This window comes from Lagopus leucura, unplaced genomic scaffold (assembly GCF_019238085.1).
Source record: "Lagopus leucura isolate 7727_CA_CO unplaced genomic scaffold, USGS_WTPT01 Super-Scaffold_100004, whole genome shotgun sequence".
In the NCBI taxonomy this organism is placed as follows: domain Eukaryota; kingdom Metazoa; phylum Chordata; class Aves; order Galliformes; family Phasianidae; genus Lagopus; species Lagopus leucura.
Window position 1 is genome coordinate 33962870 of NW_024962264.1, and position 19212 is coordinate 33982081.

At 34.4% G+C, this 19212-nt stretch overlaps 1 protein-coding gene across 2 annotated transcripts in view; it reads left to right on the forward strand.

Moving 5' to 3' along the window:
* PRDM5 (PR/SET domain 5) overlaps positions 1-19212 on the forward strand; it is an 84489-nt gene that overhangs the window by 36971 nt on the left and 28306 nt on the right. The window contains exons 9-13 of one of the 2 annotated variants that reach the window (XM_042871352.1): positions 5934-6018; positions 7325-7482; positions 13921-14014; positions 16446-16606; positions 17958-18051. In XM_042871352.1, the coding sequence (XP_042727286.1) occupies positions 5934-6018; positions 7325-7482; positions 13921-14014; positions 16446-16606; positions 17958-18051 (592 nt within the window). Of the gene's footprint in view, positions 1-5933; positions 6019-7324; positions 7483-12385; positions 12478-13920; positions 14015-16445; positions 16607-17957; positions 18052-19212 lie in introns of both variants that reach the window. The other variant, XM_042871353.1, reaches the window with a different exon arrangement.

Sequence of the window (19212 nt, forward strand, 5' to 3'; positions counted from 1 at the left end):
TGCAAACCTTTGGCAAGTATCTGTCGTGGTTAGAAAATCAATGTGTTTTGTGGTGGGTATTTATTTTTGTAATCACAGTTGTTTACATCAAAAGTCTTCCTAGTGTTGCAGTGCATCTTTTACCAAATACAAAAATGTTTGTGCTTGTATTTTCTGTGGTTTTCAACATAAAGTCAAGTGTGCATGCTGTTCTTTAACACTAAGCTAAATGTAAATGTGTTATATGACTTTATGATACACACAGGCCTTACTTAAAATAGGTTTGTGAGCCTTCAGTTTTTTGTGCAAATGCATTCAGTCTTTCTTATTACCTTCTGACACAACAGTAAGGTTATTATTTGTAATTTAGTTATGAGGTAGTTTAAAAAAAAAAAAAAGTGCTTCCTCAAAAAAAAAAAAAAATTGCAGTGTTTTTTTGTTTTGTGTATTACCAGATCAGGAAGAGTTAACAGTTTTAAAAGCATCAATTGGAAATAAGGGGTTTCATACAGAAATGCAGATGGTCTAAGAATATGAGATTCTGAATCCATTATACCCAAAGGAAGTCCATGCAAGATTAATTTGATAAATCGCTAAAACCCAGGAGATCCTGTTTTTGCAAAAAGCTGCATTTTACTGTTTATCAGATTAACTGTAAGTCTTTAATAATGTCTTGGGTACAACCTGAGTCCATTGAGGATTTAGGTTATATCAATTGAAATATGTTGTTGCACAGGAAATGATGGGGCCTCTCCTTTTTTTCTTTAATTTCTCTATTTATTTGTTTACTTATTTTCCTTTTCCTGCTGCCCCCTTAATTGTGTTAACATGCCTTGCATTTCTTGGCTAACAGAACTTCAATTTGTTCCTCCCCATACAAACTGTGATATGCCACGCCACTCATAATTACAGATTTTATATGTCATTGTGCCTTTTGATGGCCTCTGGGAATGTAAAATATCATGGGCAATGTGTTCATTTTATGAAAAGGTTTACTTTGGTTCTGCATAGTGCAGGCACTAGGACACAAGCTTCTCTTTTAAGACATCCAGAAAATAGATATTACAGTTTCACACATTTGTATTACATAGTGAAGGAAACTGCATGTAGGACTCATACCTTCTGTTGTTTGAACTACTTTGCTTTTGTATGAAGTATGTGTTATCAAAGATAGTTAGGTAAGAAAACAATAATTGAAATGGAGAGGAAACACTTTTTTCACCCAATTTCCTCTCAATACAGAGAAATAAAAATAGGAAGGAGGTAAAATATAACAGAAAATGAGTCTGAACCACTGATAGTTCTGACCATCACAGAGAAAGAAGATAAAAAGGATGACTGGAGGGGAGAGTGAGATCAATTCACTCTGTGAAGGCTTGGTCAGTCACTTCTGTAGCTTTCATGTCATTGTTGATTTAAACTTATTTTAGCTTTGTGTGATTGCCCATTTGTTTCTGCCTTAAATGTCTAAAGATAAGATCTTTCTTAGCCATTCACAATTAAACTCTGGTGTCATGTTCAGTCCCTTAGTCTTACCGTTTTGTTTTCCAGACTGTTGCTTGTGCCACACTAATCTTTGGTGGCATCACTTTTTTCTTTTCTTTTTTTTTTTTTTTAATCACAATGCATTCAATGAAAGGTCAGGCTCAAAGAGATCCTAGAAAGTTTTTGTACCCTTTCTGCTCTGATGAAAAATTTACCACATCTGTTGTTACCTTTTTTAATTCTGTCTCGCAACTTTCTTGAAATGTGTCAAGTGTTTGGTTTCTTTCTTTTTTTTTTTTTTCAGATAACTTTCTTAAATCTTCTTTGATACAAATTGATTTAATAACTCTCTTATCTCAGAGAATGCCAAGAAAAACTCAACGCTGTCATCTTTGTAACAGATTAGCATACTGTAAAATTCTTATGAACACCGTTTGTCTTTCCTGACAATTCCACAATTTCCTGACAATTTCCACAATTATCTGAACCTTTATTCATGCATCTGTTCTCCTGAACTATTTAGTTTTTGTAAGTATTCTCATCTTCTGCCCAAGGAAGTTGGGATGCCACAAAGGAGTCGTGATGCTTAGTTGAGCCCTTACAATTCCAGGTAGAGGGGAATGATTATCTTGAGATCATCCCTACTAAGAACATGTCCATTAATACATCTCAAAATGGCAGTGCTTTTTGAACAGCAGAATCAAACTGTTTTTTTGTATTTTTTTGGAGGGAATTCATTATTATTCTCTTTAAGGTGCTAGGTAAACTCATTATTGTATCACTTTCATTTCTTTGATTTCTCCACCCAAACGTTTGAGTGTATTAGAGCTTCATTCAGAGCGTAGAAATAGTTTTGGACTCTTACCTTGAATTAGTGGTTACTGTCCTACCCAGAACAGTCTCACATCATGTTTTTACTTCATATATGTTTTCCAAAACTACGTATGCTACTACAGCACTCATCCTGCATGGTGCTTGCAAATCTTTAACAACACTTATTATATCAATCCACCAATATTACTGCTTGTTGAGGTCATCCTTATCTTCTTATTTTCTTATTTTCCTTTTTGTCTATATCTACTTGTTTTCTTTTTGTATTGTCCTCCAATTGAAAAGTGGTGACCTTCTACCTGTTATTTATTTTAGTCCATGATTTGGACTGCTAAATTACATAATAATTTAAAAAAAAAAAAAAAGGAAGAAAAAAAAAAAAAGAATCCCAGCAACATTTGACTCAGCAAATGCACTACAGGAGCTTACAGTACACTGAGTAATGGAAGTGTTATAAAACACTATGTGAGATGCAGGATTGTACTTGACTGCTAAGACTTGTTGTGGTGTAGTGTCTTGGAGATAAATTGAGAGAAACAAGGAAAAGCCACTAGTTTTGTTCTAAGAGATTATATGAAAAAAACACCAAACCTTGACTCCTTCTTACCTTAGTGCTCTTTCTGTCTTACAGAGAGGGATTTCCTGCAAAAGTGTGCCAGGGAAAGTTGCACCTAAACATTCTCTGTGATTTTCTTTTTCATGCCTTTTTTTTTGTCTTTCTTCACCTGGCAGTTTCATATATCTCCCATTATTTTTTCTATCCTTTTTCATTTGAACACCAGCCAACGCACTGTTTTTACTGTGTAGTCTTTGTTGTGATCACTGTAAAGTCACAGAAATGTAGTGAAAATCAAATGTCAAACACTATTTTAAAAATGTTGAATCATGGAGTAATTTCAGTTGAATGCAATACGCTGGTATCTTTTGCTCTTTTAAAACTCTGTGTTCCAGTGCAGAGTCTTATCCAGTTCTTGGATTGGTAGACTGAAATTCAGATTAGTTTTTGGAAATGTTTATCATGGGTGACTTGTACCTTGAAAGTTTTACTTCATTTGCTTCCCCAAAGCTCCTTTGAATAACCTTTTGCTTTTCAGTTACCTTGTGAAAAGTTTAAGGTTGTTGGTCTTGTTAATGAAGGCATATATTTTTCTGAATAAACAGTAATTTTGTTCACATGCTTGCTAGTTCCTGTAGCACCTAGCAAGCTGTTGTCTGAAGAGGAAGCTCTTCAAAGCTCTGTGAAATGATTTGTAAGGATGTTCTGACTGTAATTAAACTGATGTTTACGGTGATAGCTGTTACAGTCCCCTAATGGGAGTAATTTTGTTGTACTAATAAATCTTTGTGCAATCACTTGTCTATAATATTACAGGCTGACTGAATTTGCATAGTGTACTCATAAATACTTTACTTCACAAGTTTTCTTAATGAAAATTTGATTGAACATTTTTATTCATAACAATATTTGCTGTATTTATATTTATATTATCTTTTACTGTTTTACTATGAATTTGAGTAGTTTTTTAAATAATTGATTGAAGAGTGACAGCTATAGATATATGCTTGATAACTGCAGCTATTTAATGCATATGCACATCAGACTGTGCCTGATTTCTGAAGAATTGATTAGAGTACTAGCTATAGAATATATATTTGATAGCTGTAGCTTTTTAATGTGTGCACACAAGCCTCTGTCTGAACACAGATATGTTCAGTGCGGCTATTTATAAAACTGGTCATAAATTAAAATCAGACAGCTGGATAGAAGTACAGCACAACCTTAGGTTCTGATGTGTTAAATAATAGATTTCAAGGTGCCTTACAAGTCGTTTTGAATAGCACCAAAACATTGCTGTGCTATTAACACATGCTAAGCTGAAACCAGGAGACTCTAGCAGGATTCTGATAGTACTTGGTTGCAGAGTTAGTGTAAGCTTCAGTCAACAATCTGAGTCAAAATTGAGATAATTTTGGAAAAGGTAGAATAGTGGACTGTATATATCAACCTGTGATGCAGGTGGGTAGACAGGGTATTTCAAATGACTGATTGTTATTTGAATTTACCACCTGGTTCTGGGTAAGTATTTGGTTGAACATCGCTGTCCAAGGTATGCAAGTTTGTAGAGATTGGAGGAAACAGCACAACTACTTGTTAGAGCAAATTTTTTAATAAAATAATGTTATGTTAGCATAGAACACAAGAGGTTCTTATGGAGAATTTCGTTGGTTTTTTGTTTGTTTTTTTCCTACGTTTGTTTTAAGTGGAAGTCATTACTGTGCTGTCTGAACTGTGCTAATGTTTTTTTCCTTCAAATGTTGTGTTGAAGCTTTAATGTTTGTTGTTTTTAGCTGCTAGATTCTTTTACAGAAAGTTTAGAGATCTTCAAAAGTGCTTCATGAAATGTGATCTCTGCCTGGAAGTTTTGCTGTCTAAGGCTGCAGTTGTGAAAAGCTGAAATGAATGTTCAGTTGCACTGTGACTAGGTTAAGATGAGGCTGCTGAAAGGAAGTGTAACGCAGAGGGGAGAGTGAATTGTCATCTGAATAGTTGGAGAACTGGTGTATATCTTGTGATTTTGGTAAACAAAAGCACAGGTTTCATTTTTATGTAGTTGAGTATCAGAGATTGCAGCTCTCAACTGCAATTTCTAACTTTTTTTCCAGCATGTAGTCCTTGATGACAGTAGGTGCTGTGATGTTGAAATCCTGCTCAGGCTTACTATGTTTACAACTTAAGAACTACTGCTGCCCCTCCACTGTTTTGCCCTTAAAGCTCTTAAGACAAACAGTATCACCTTTTGCCTCAACTTAGAAGAGACTTTGGTGTTGTAAAGAGTGCTGCAGGAGTTGCTTCAGCTCCCCCAGATTAAATAAGAAAGAGTGAAAAATAATTTATTTTGCCTGTGTGGTTACTTTAGTTTTTGTTTGTTTGTTTGTTTGTTTTGTTTTTGTTTTTCCTTAAAGAGCTTGATTTTTGCCATGTTCTTGAGCAGACAGCACATATTGCCAACAAAAAGGGTAGATGATTGCTAGCTATGTCTGTGTATATCTTTTGTGCATGCATTATGTGTACATGTTATGGAAGTGGAAATGCACTGTGCTGAGTGAATCTAAGAACTGTTAAATTCTCAACAGAAGTGTCTCTAAGCAATTTGACGAAGTGCAGTCATTTTTAAACCACACCTGTATTTAATGAGATTACAAGTAGAGATAAGTCCTAATAGAGTTTGATTGTACTTGTATTTTAAAACTATTATGGTAGTTAGTAAGTAGTTATTGTGTTATTTTTACTTATGTTTAGTTCATTACAAGGAAATATTCTGAAAAGATATTCTGCATCTGTTGTTTTATTCTTTCACATTAATGATATTTTAAATGGATCCAATATCGTGATTTTGCATAGTCTTTGTTTCTGAATATTGTTTCAGGGATTTTTTTGTTCCTAGTTCTGAATATTAATTTTGAGAGATTTTGTTCCTTAGGGGACTAACAAAGGGAAAATCACAGAATATCCCTGCGTATTAGTGTAACTAGTGAATTAGAAATAGTCACAGTCTGTTGGAGAACTTAGATGTATGTAAGATATGTGATCTTGTTTGAGACAGGTATTTAATTATCATTAAACACTCATTTTTCAGGTTCATGAGACCTTTGAGTGTCAGGAATGTGACAAGAGATTTATTTCAGCTAACCAGCTAAAACGCCATATGATAACTCATTCAGGTAACATATTAAAAAGACACAAACCTATGTATGTGTGGGTGATATATTTAGCATATATTCAGTTTTACATTAATCACTTAGAAATAGAATGTTTGGCGAATTCTATGTTGTCCTGGGCTGTTCAAGCAAATCTCATGTTCCAAGGAAAACATCTAAGTTATTGTTTGTAAGCCTTTCAAAATTCCAAGTGTAATGCTGTATACTTTCTTCTATTGCTGCTTTGTCAAGATTCTATTTCGTGCTATCTGGGGTACGTGATTTCAACTACCTGGGATGGGGAAAAAGATTGTTGCTTGGCGTATAGAGGCTGTGAAGAACTGCTGAGTGGGATTTTATGTTAAAAAAAAAAGAGGATGGGAGCTGGGTTATGCTGTCAGCCGGAGATCTGTGATAAAAGGGCAGATATGCGTATATATATATATATATATATATATATGTGGGCTCATGTGCACAGAATTATCATTCAGAGGAAAATGTATCATTCCCCACACCATTTTGTAGATGACACAAGTACCTCATTATGCCTGTCCTCCTCTGCCAGAACAGATCACTGTGAGCAGGGAGTTCCCTGTTCATAAGCTTGGCAGCAGGACACAAACTGGCTCTGCCAGAATTTCTGATCACTGCAAATCTAGTGTTTCTATTTCTTTCATCAGTGGTTAGAAACATCAGCTGACACAATGGAAACACAGGCATTGTTGTCTCATACATTGACATTTAAAAATGCAGGTTTTTGCAGCTGCACAGGCTTGTAAATAAATATATATATTTTTTGTATCAGTCCACACCAAAAGTTCATTTCTCATAACGTAATCTATATTTCAGGGCTCTTAGCTTGCTTTTGACACTTTTGGATGAGTGTTAATGTAGTTAAGTTGCAGTCACCAGTTGAAACACAAAGGCTTTTTGCATAGCAACTTTTAGTTTTGGAAGCTAATATGTATATTGTTAATTAAGTTTTAAAACATTTAAAAACTGTCATGCCCTCCTTCACATTTCTAATCTGGAAACAGTGTTTTCCTCTTTGAAGTCATTCTCTTTTGATTTAAGCTAATTAATCAGAATTTAGTTTTAGCAATGATTATTGCAAAGAATGTGCCAATTTCTTTAGATACACCATGGCTCATCTTTTGTGAAGTGACTTAACTGTCTAACATAAAGGGCATTAGATGTCTTTCTAATTGGTTTAATCTTAATTGGGTTGACTTAATTGCAGAAATCTCTCTGAGGAGATGACTGTCTCTGCCTTTCATCTTCTCCCCCTGTATAAACAGGAGATTAAATGTCCCCCACTCATTTTCTGCAGAAAAACGCCCCTACACCTGCGAGGTTTGCAATAAGTCCTTCAAACGACTTGATCAAGTGACTGCACACAAAATAATACACAGTGAAGATAAACCTTATAAATGCAAGCTTTGTGGAAAGGGATTTGCCCACAGAAATGTTTACAAGAATCACAAGAAGGTAAAGCACTCTGCTGTTGTTGTTTACAGATCTGCCAGCCTCAGATTTGCAGATTTTTTTCTTTTAAAATGTTGATCATTAAGCTCTGGCATGCTTATAAACATGGGAGTAAAGTATTGAAAAATGTATATATATATATATATATATATATTTATATATATATATAATATATATATATATTCCAGTGAATGTTGTTATAACCAAAATCTCAAGATAAGATATGAGTTCCAGATAAAGCAAAACAAGCAAACAAAAAAAGGGAAATTAGAGGGAAATCACAGTTGCTTGGTTAAAAGCATTAAATACTTTTCCATTTTGACTTTCCCAGTATTTTTATTTTTACATTAAGATATCAAATTAAATTTTTATCTAATCTAAAATGTCTTCAATTTTAAATTAAAGAAAAAAAAGATAGTATTTGAACAAAACAAATTTTAGTCTTGTTGTAATCATTCCTCACTGTTGGACTATTTGACCAAATTTTCATAGTGCCTGCCATTAATTTTAACTCAAACTTACGTTTTTAATGGCAAGTCTGTATCCATGACTGCTGTTTCAGAATTAATAGACAGAAAAAACCCCTCTAGTTTTATGCCCAGTATTTGGCACTATTTTTATTTTTATATTTTTTACACTCCCACTTTTTTTTACCCCTCTTGCTGAAACTGATATACCCTTACTTAGAAGTATTTTTCAGTTTGGCTCATGTTGTATTCCATCTGGGATTTTGGCACAGGATCTTTACACCATCTTTTGCACTTTCAGCCATAAATCATGTAAGAATAATAATAATGCCTCTCATAGGGTGAAATGGTGATGATGGTCTAAAAGAGAAAGCATGGAGAAATCTGCTGAAAGACAAGATTAGCTCCCATATATGCCATGGTATATGCTATCTTGTTTTAGAGTTATTAATAAAATGTGGCAGAGTCTCACAAATTGGATATGTTCTAAGGAAATACATAGAATATTATCTGGAAAGATAGTGCTATATCTTCAATGAATGCTTGTAACATATTTCCTTAGGTTAATTTGCAGTTGATGACTGATACAGAATTTTGGCTGAGAACAGACTTCAGGCTTAAGTGTGAATAATGAGCAAACATTTTGACCCAGTTCAGTATTCAAAACAGCTTCACCACTAATATAAGCAAGGACTGCATACGAGAATGTTGCAGAATTGGTTCTTGTGTCTGACAAGGATTAGAGGCTTCACTTAATGGAAGAAATAGTAAAATTTATACAAATGTAGCAAGTACCCAATTTTGACAGAATTCTTCAAAGCATGTTGGAATACTTATTTCCTGAACCTATCTGCCCATGGTACTGGCTGTGAATCAACCCTGAAAGAAACTTTTACCTGCGTTTATATACCCAAACAGCTGTGCATATTCACCCATCCACAATTAGTTCTTTGATTGTGCTTGCTAAACAAAGAGAGGAGCCTGAGAGATGGGAGATGGATGTAGATTTCCTGAAATGCTTTTCTGAAACGCCTATCTCTACACTCAGTATCAAGATTTTAAAGATATCAACTAGCATAACTAGGCACCTAGATTTGGGCTAATCTGGCTCTCCCGTTTTCAGTCCCCAGATTACCTTTAACAAAGTAATCAAGGAGAGATAGTAGATAATGGAGGACATTATGTATATATGTATGTATATATATATACACACAAATAAAGCTTAAGGTGCAAGTCAAGTATGTGGAGTTTGAGATGCAAAAACAGTTTAAAGTGCCGTGATTTTGGGAGGGCTATACTACTGCAAGGGGTAGAGAACAAGAGTTCTGTTGCTTGGTCACAGATAAGTCGAATGAGTAAGAGCAGAAATTTAATTCTTTATTGATTATCTTTCTTCCATGTATTTCTCCTACTCAGGTTTTTAATGAATCTTTAGATGAGTATTCCTTTAAGCCCACACTCTGTTTTTTTTTCTTTTGGAGGAAGAAAAAATCAGACTGAATAATTAGACTACTTTCAGAATACAGTGACTGTGTTGGTAACAGGGAACTTTGCAGTAGGAATGGTGGGTATTGTAGTTAAAAACAGTTAAATCAACAGTGTTTGACAGAAGACAAATTTTCAAGTTTGATAGCATCACACTTGTAAGATCTCTTAAGATATTACATTGTTTTTTATATTTTATTCATAATAAGAAACAGGATATACATTTTGTACCTTTGAATTCTTGTTGTTTGAGGTGGAAACTTGTTGCTGTTGTTTGCTACTCCTTTATGGAAGCTATTTAATTTGATTTTTTTTTACTTTGGAAGTATCAGAATCAAAATGAAATTTGGCTCTCACAACATGTATTTTTAAATCTCTCTCAAAGTGCAGAGGAGATTAGGTCCTTGCATTTCATAGGATCTTGCTGGAGGATAGACAGTGAGTTAGCTATGAGAGCATCTACTCTTTCAGTAGAGCACTGAAATGTAAACCCTAACTTGGTACTCATTGCAGCCTTGCAGGTGTGGATCTGAGAGGCAGGAACTGTTATTGCCCTTGTGGTATTTCTCCGGTGTACTGTTGCTGCAGACAAGTACTACACTGCTCTGTGTAGGTGCATGTGCAAGTTTGCTTTGTCACTTGCTTGAAGATGTCAGTGCTGAGAATTGTTATGCAGGGTGGAACTAGTTCAGATGTATTTTGAAAAAGCTCAGACTAAATGTCTGAGTGAACATGGGAAGAAAATTATTTCATTTTTTCTGGAAATAATAGTATAAATAGCATTATAAAATAATAGCTGAAATTAGGAGATGGGCATTGTGTTACAGATAGAGTCATTTTTCATCCAGGTCAGGCTGAATGAAGGTACATCTTCTATGCCGTATAATTCAGGTTACTTCTGTACAGGACAATGCTAAGTTCTTCTTCCATCTGCTCCTTTGCTATGTATAGAGAATGAATTCAGAGAATAAAATATGAGCTATGACAGTGAGAAGAAGTATGTCACCAGACACGGGATTTTAAAGGGTTTACTGTTAATCCAAGGTTATTTGTTCTTGGGGTGCATGATGAATTGAAACAATTGCACTCCCTCATCTTCTCTATTGGGAATGGGTAGCCTTGGGCTGGGTTTAAACTTTTACAGATGCTATTATAGAAAAGGCTGCCATGAGATATTCCATAACAACCCATTCATAGTTACTTCGATCATACAACTGTCCAAAAAGTGCACATGACCTCTTAGTTTAGTACAGTTTCTCATGATAGATGTCAGTGTCTGCACTGTTTCCGAGTGAGCATAATCCAGCAACTACAATTTCTATACCTTTCAAAATACTGTAATCACTGTCCAAGAGAAAACAAGGAAATTTAAAAAGAAATCATTACTCTACTTTCAAGTATTTAAGTGGAATTCAAAAATTATTTTTTTCTTCTGCCTAATGAATATTCAAGTAGAGGGAAATGTGTAAATTAATGTTGTTTTCTTTTTTGGCTTTATACTGTTGTTCATAGTCCTGCTGGTATTTTAACAGTGAAAAGATTTATTCAACAATTTGGACCTGCTGTAAAGGAGATGCATCAATTTTTGTTTTGTGCTTTATTTTCCTTTCCCCAGCTTAATTGAAAGGTCTGATGAAATAGTAGCAGAAGATAATGGTATTTTTGTGGTGTAGATATAATCTTTCCCATCACACTATGATTATAAAGAGTTGCAGTACTGCATCCAAACATTTAATTCATTGCAAGACTCAGCTTGCTACTGATTTACAGTAAAAGCTTTAGACAGTTTTGAAAACTGTCTAAAGTTGGTTTTCAGTTGTAGAACATCAAGTTACTGAAACTAAGTGCAATACTGGCAACATGTACTGCTTATATTCCGCTCTGAATCAGGTCATAAAATGAGAGTTCAACTCAGATTGTTTAGTATGACCACCTTCCTTTATGAATTCTGATGCTGTAGACTTTAGCAAATCTTATTTGAGTGGAAGACCATACTAGAATACTTCTTATATGAGAACAGTCTTTTTTGTATTCAAAGCCAGATCAATCTACTGCATTTTACAAGCTGCTAGTAGGGCCCTTTTCTGAAAATAAAATCACATATATAATTGTGTAAGTGTGGACTAGTCTATTGCTTTGTATTGCTATGTACATATTAATTATGTAGCTTAGACCCAAGCTAATCTGTGTGTGCACTGTATGCCTGCTTCCCAGATATATACATATCCTATTATATAGAAAATTATATGTATATATTTAGTGTATGATGACTCTTCAAGCAGCTTTTAGTGAAATTGTTAGCTGTATTTTGAGATCTAATGTAAGCTTGAGAAGTATACTTAGCCCACCTTGTAGTTTCTATAGTTGATCGCAAACTTGCATAACTGAATGAAGAGTGAAGAGCTGTGGTGTTACGCATCTCAAGATTTGCCTTGAACATAGAATCATAGAATATCTTGAGTTGGAAGGGAACCATGCAAGGATCATCGAGTCTAACTCCTGGCTCCTGAATTTTTCCCACCATACTCTTACTGGAAGCCATCTCTTTTCTGGAACCTGTCAGTAGGAAAAAGGTGGATAGTATCAGAATTAATATGCTTGTTTGCTGATATACCTCTGCTCATTAAGATTTTCATTGCTTTTTGTGATATATGTAGCTTGTTTCTGGACTGGTCATAAGTAGAGCAAATGAGTTTCACCTTGTTTGTGGGTATGACTAGTTAAACATTTGAAGTTCAGAAATATGGATGAATTCTTTTATTTTGGTCAAAAGACTAGAACTGGCAAGAGAATGCTAAGAATTTATATACAAATGACTGCACTCTTCAGAACTATCACTCAAGTGGTGAGTGTTCTAAAATAGGGCATTTTTTAAGTAAATGACATGAACTTTGCGCTCGTGAAAGGTGCCAGATTGACAGCCCTAGAGACTGAACCCTTCTATTTATCCACAGAACAGGTACAGCACAGACATCAGCACTGCGAGCTTCCCCACAGTGTCTCGTCAATATGTCTCAACCCTGTTCTGGAGGAACCACCTGTTGAGGTGAGAAGGTAGTTCAGTCTCTTCATGCCCTGTCAATCCTTGGTCTGACCGCTGAGACTGCCAATCAGGGTATCAACTAATGCAGATTGTGATGTAAACCTCCAAGAGCTGGACTGAAACTTTCAGCATATTTTTTATAATGCATAATATATTCTACACATTTGACAGTGCTCCACTTGATTTTTTGTTTTAAGTAACATCGACTGGACTCAAGTAATTTACTTTGAGTCTAAAACCTCTGTATAACATTGCAAGTACTCTAATGTTTTTCTACTTCTGTTTACGTGAGAGGACATTTGTGTTAAAATCAGTCTGAGTTTGAGGCCAGGAGTCTACATCTAAATATTTGTGCTGGCTTCTCATAGTCCTTTTTTCTCCTTATTTTAAAGGATATCTCCATATGTCTTATGGTATTACGAATTTTTCTGCCATAAGCAGAAATGCATAATGTACATATGTATTACATCAATATTTACTCTTAACCTACAAAATGAATTTGTTTAATATCATGCATATTATAAAACACTATCCATCCCCATTTGCCCTTGGCACCCTCAAGGTTCTTGTTAGCTAAAACAATGTTCAGACATGGATGCTTTAAAAACATTATTCCCTTAACGAAAAATTGTAGGAAATTAAGTAGATAAGAGATTGTACAGATGAATTTACTATCTGAACTTACTAAGGGGATAGAACCAGGGAAATAAGGAGTGGAAAAGGAAAATTTACAACAGTAGGTTGAAGCTGGATGTTTCCCAAGCTCCAGAAAAGAAATGTGCTTCAGCAACTCTGCTGTTTGTGAGATTCGTCCAATCTTAGCCTTTTCTTTTATTTATGGCTTTGAAGGCTATTTCTACTTATCTCTTTTTGAAGTCTATTGATGCTGCTTCTTAGCTATGGTATATTTTTACTACAGCAAACAAAAATCAATTCTGATGCTTCTGTGCGCTTTTTATTTCTTTTTAAACATGAAGCCGAAATAAAGATAAGCAAGAGTAGTCATATGATTTAAGAAATTTTTGCTAAATTTTAGACTACTTTCCTGAGATAGATCAGTTCTACTGTTAAGTGAAAAAAATGCAGGGTTTTGTGTACATGTATTTTTATATGTTTTTTCACGTTAGAAAATATTTAAGGTCAATATTAGTTCTGATACAGAAATGAAACTGAACTTTAAAGTTTTACTTCTGGTTATTCCTTAATTTTATTTCTATTTACATACAACATTTCTGAGGTGGTACATTAATTCAGAGGCAGCTTTGCTGGCTTTTAGGGTTCAGAATAATGGCGTAAAGATTGTTTTAATTTTCTGTCCCCTGATATTTCAAATTGTTAATATATCCCCCTCCTGAATTCAGTTTGGAAAATTAAGTATAATTACTGTAATGACAGCTAATTGATTTCTCTGAGCCTTTCTTCTGACATGTTGTCTTTCATCTGCAGACCCATTCTGAAGAGAGACCATTCCAGTGTGAGGAATGCAAAGCTTTGTTCCGAACTCCATTCTCTCTACAAAGACATCTACTAATTCATAACAGTAAGTGCTAAGTCACAGAGGAAAAAAGAGCAGTTCTCTTGTCTGACAGAGAAAAAATAGACCCCTAGCACCTTGTTCCAATACACAACTTGCTATATTAAATGAGACTTAAAATTCAACTCTATTCACTAGGAATTAGAAAATTCAGAGCAAATTCAAACCTTGCCTTTGAATGCACTTAAATACAAATGCACTGTGGAAAACTGACCGTGGTTTGAGATCTGATTATAAGATTTTCTTCTGCGTTAAATGTGTTAGTATCCTTCATTTTAAGAAATGGAAATTGGGAGCAAATATAAGTAGGTATCTTACTCAGCTTTTGTAGGTGATCCATTTCAGAGCTTGAAATTGAAATTGTCTCTCCTGTGCCAGTCCCGACTTCACTATATGCTAGTGTTTCCTGCCAATACTGTAGAACTAGCAGCCCAGAAAAAATTCTGTGGCCATTTTCCATTTTGACTAATGTGTTCATGGCATTCTGTACTGTACTGTTGTGTGCAGATTTATTTTTTATGGAATTTTCTCAATATTTACAGAGCTCTGAATGACCATTCAGCCATGTTAGCGTTAGTAATTGAAATTTAAAAAAAATATTACTGATCTAAAATCCTGGTAGCATAGAAGACAGTGCTTTGATTTGAGGAATATTTACATTGGTTGAATTAAAAAAAAATAAACTTACATTTTTTGATCCAGTAGAACTTTAATTCTAGAATTAAAGAAGAATGGAGAGAGAGAGAGAGAGAAAGAGAGAGAGAGAGAGAACCATCTCCTGCAGTAATTGGAGGAAGACACCAATGCCAAGTACAGGGGAGGATGACTTCCCTAGTCCTGCTCACCACACCATTTCTGATACAAGCCAGGATACCATTGGCCTTCTTGACCATGTGGGCACACTGCTGGCTCATACTCAGCCGACTGTCCACCAAGGTCCATTTCTATCAGGCAGCTTTCCAGCCACTCCTCCCCAAGCCCGTAGAGTTGCCTGGTGTTGTTGTGGCCAAAATGCAGGACAAGACATTTGGCCTTATTGAAACTCATTTGGTTTACTTTGGCCCATTGCTATCTAGCTTCCTCTGTAATGCCTTTCTACCCTCTGGCAGATAAGACGTGATTTCCTTTAATGGAAATTACTTCAATATTTTCTTTTGTTAAAGCACTAAAAAATTTAATGTTATTTAGTAAAAATAGTAATGACTTCACTTCGTTTGCAAAGTAGTTTCATATTTCCAAGACGAGAACTGAAGAGGTTCACTAGAAACTTAGAAGTGTTAATCCTCCACATAGCAGCATATTAAATTCTATCTCTGTTGACCTTAAAAATTTTTCTGGATTGCTAGACTGCAAGTACTTTAGGGCGAGACAACTTATTCTAGCATCTTTTAGCATATTTCAGTGTCATCAAAGACAAAACTGCTTTTGTTACCAAAGTATGTTGGTAAGCCTTACTTATAGGTATTACATCTATAAACTGTGATAAAGAAATAATGTTTTTGAATGCTTCAACATGCAGGATCAGATGGGCTTTAATATGCAGCATACTGATATCAGTTTGCATTCATTTTGGACTAGAACTGTGATTATTTTAGGATTTGTGGATCTGTATCAAGAAAATAAGTTATCTTTCGCCATATATCATCGCTACTGGAAAAATTAGTTAATGCATATGCAAGTCTGTGTCTTACTCGGATCTGGAGGCTGCAAGTCAGAGCTCTGTCTTGAAAAGTAAGAAGCGAGCAACAGTCCTGAGATTACGGTTGTCTTTTTTTTTTTTTGTATTAGAATTGCTGCCTGGCAAGTTTTTTGGGATATAAAAAGCCAATTTCAAGTTTAGACTGTTACTCTGGTTATAACCCTAAGCACATTGATTTCTGAATGTGTGCCACATTGCAGATAATTTAATCTTTAATTCTTTAATTCTTCCTTTCTCAGAGGTATTTAATTTACAAAATAATATTAACTTTCTGTCATAATCTTAACCTTACAGTTTGAACAGTAACATGGCTATAGCATTTTTCATCTTTTTTATGTGAGTTTGTTTATATTGACATGAATGAGAAGCAAGTATTTCTTATTTTGAGAATTCCTCTGTATTCAGAAAGATCTTTCTTACCATTTAAGTTTCAAATGAAGTCTATTTATTTTTTTTTCATACAGTTTATTACTGGAGGTGCTGGAGAATAAAACCATGTTCCTTTTCACTCATAGCCATTTCATCCTTAGCTATACTTAATCTCACATTTGTGGCTATCTTATTGTCAGAGCTACTTTCTACTTTCTTAATTTCTCTATGGTATTTTTACCTGATTTGAGATTATCTTTCTGTTCTCAGGATGAAGCTCTTCAATTCCATTAATTTTATGAAATGATAAGCATTAATGTACTTACACAGAAAGCTAGTATGTTCAAACCTGATTTTCTTCTTCATAAGGTGAGAGGACCTTCAAGTGTGATCACTGTGATGCTACTTTCAAAAGAAAGGACACCTTAAATGTTCATATTCAAGTTGTACATGATGGACATAAGAAATACAAGTGCGATCTCTGTGACAAAGCTTTTGTGACACCTTCAGTCCTGAAAAGTCATAAAAAAGTGAGTAAAATCAATTATTTCATACTTATTCCTTCCATGGCCTTAAGTGTAATGGAGTAACTAGTACGTTATTTTCAGTGCACGATTAAGACAAATACTATGCATTATTCCACCAATCTGTTTTCAGAATTGAGGGTAAAATGTAGAGGAGTCTTGACTTGCCTCTCCAACTTTACCGTATCTTATAGATGTGGGAACTAATGCTTATCTTTGTATAAATCTTCCTTCAACTGCAGCAATAACATGTACGATGTGAAAGAAGCGTTTTATAATCTAATGAAGAACTTTGTATCAGTTACTTTTGTTAAATAAAAAAATATGTATATATATTCTTTCTATGAGAAGGTCATTAAAAACCCTCTAAAAAGCTGTCATGACTATAAGGAGAAATTATTCAATAGGCTGATAAATCTTCAATTTAGAATTGGGAAGTATTGCATAAAAAGTAAGGAGAATCTTTGCATATAACTTACTTGAAGGTGGTCTTGCTTTTGACTGTAGAAAGTGGATGGGGGAATTTGAAATAATTCTTTTTATAAAAGGCAGTTTAGCCCTAAAAGGTTGATTTGAAAAGACAGGCTCAGTTTATGAGCTTTTTTATTAGCTTATTTAGTGACAAGCACAATATCCTTCTTATGATTAGTTCTGTAAATATAGTCTGATTCTAGCATTTATTATAAACCAGACAGGATCCAATATGCAGTGTGTATTGACTGAAATCAATGAGAACTTGCACTTTGGAGCATTGCTGTCTATCATGTTTCAGATGAACTGATGTCTGTGATTCATTCGTATGAAAGTGTCACAAATCATTTACACAAATCTCCATAGAGACTTTTTGAAGCTCCTGTTCAAGTTGTCAGTGGAAAAAGCTGTACTACATTTGGCAAAACTCTGAACTACGTTTAATAATGAAGTAAAATTCAGAGAAATTACAAGCTTTTATAAATAGTCCCATTTCAGTTAATTTTATTTAGGTGATCAAGTTTCTGTTTTCTAGTTTATAAACTGCTATCAGAGAAATTAATCTGAAAAATGGGTTTATTATTTTAATGATGAAAATATACGAGGATGAATTAGAAATTTGTTATAACTATTGAGGAAATTGTAAACTTATGAACTATGAAAACATTTTTTATATATTAATAATGAGATTAGTTTAGAAATTTAAGAAGAAAATAAAAAGAACATTCTAATTTCTTTAAATCTCTATCTGATATGATGGAATGACATGACTAATGGTTGTTGGAGAGAATAGTGGTCAATGTGAAATACAGTTAAACTGTTCCATATTCTACTAATTGAAGGCAATGCTGTAACTTTCATTCTCATCTTTCGTCACTTCATGTAGACTCACACAGGCGAAAAAGAAAAAATTTGCCCATATTGTGGACAGAAATTTGCAAGCAATGGAACACTGAGAGTTCATATTCGAAGCCATACAGGTACAGTGATACTTACTATAAGGAACTGGAAAAAAATATCTAAATTGAATACCAAGATATCTGTAAGTTTGTCTAGAAATGCTTAGCTTATCTAGAAACAGATATTTATAGGTAGGCCCAATAGCCTTTTTTTCAGACATTTTGCTTGCATAATGTGTAAAACCAGGTTCTGTTTTGAACTGTGATTATATATACACATATATGTGTTTATTTATATGAACATTCAGTGTGAATTCATTCATTTCTATGACTTCTGAGGTGTTTTGAAACTCCAGACTCAAGTTATTGTATCTTCTGACTTTATTACAGCCTACATGTTAGCCAAATCAGAATGTTTTACTTTTAGAACACTTTAGCTCCAAATTTATTTTCAGTTGCAACATCTGAATCATTCTGCTGTTCTGTTAGTATTCCTAAGTTTGAGTTATGTAACTTGTTTTATATTGTCACCCAGATTGTGCTGCTGTTTCCTTATGTGCTTCTGTAAGCACACTGAAAACAAATTAGTCGTGTCATTTACATAGGTTTCACTTTCTGAGCTTATGTTTTCATTTCATATAATTGGCAGGCAAATGAAAGGAGCCGCTTTGTGATAATTTGTTTCCAACATAAAATTGTGTAGATTTGCTTTTCGCAGCCAAAGCATCTATTAACAAGTAGTCTTTCTGTGACATTCCATTTACTTCGTATAAGCATATTTGGTTTGCAGGAAAATGACAGAATTGGTGTTTCTAATAACTCAGCTTCATGTGATTTTTGTCATAAGTATTAATCACTTCAGTGTATCAGGACCACCTGTTGGGATTACAGGTTTTTATTAGTTTGATGTATTTTATGATTTTGGATTTGACTACCACTAACAAATTTTGTGATCCTGTAGTCAATTTAAAAGACTAAACTTCAGTTTAATAGTTACCTCTTCATCTTTGCTAAATTTCATGCTAGGAACATTTTTCACTCATGAAGACTTTATAAAACATACTTATGAGCCTGCATATAAGCTCAGGTGGTTAGTGTATAATGTAATCATAGACACAAAAGACCCTGAAAGTCAAAGCTGATAAGACAGAACCACTGTGCAACAGTTCTCTCTTCTGTCTATTCCTCTTCCTTATGCTTGTTCTTTCTTCTAGAACTGCACTTCCGCGACCTCTTTCAAAG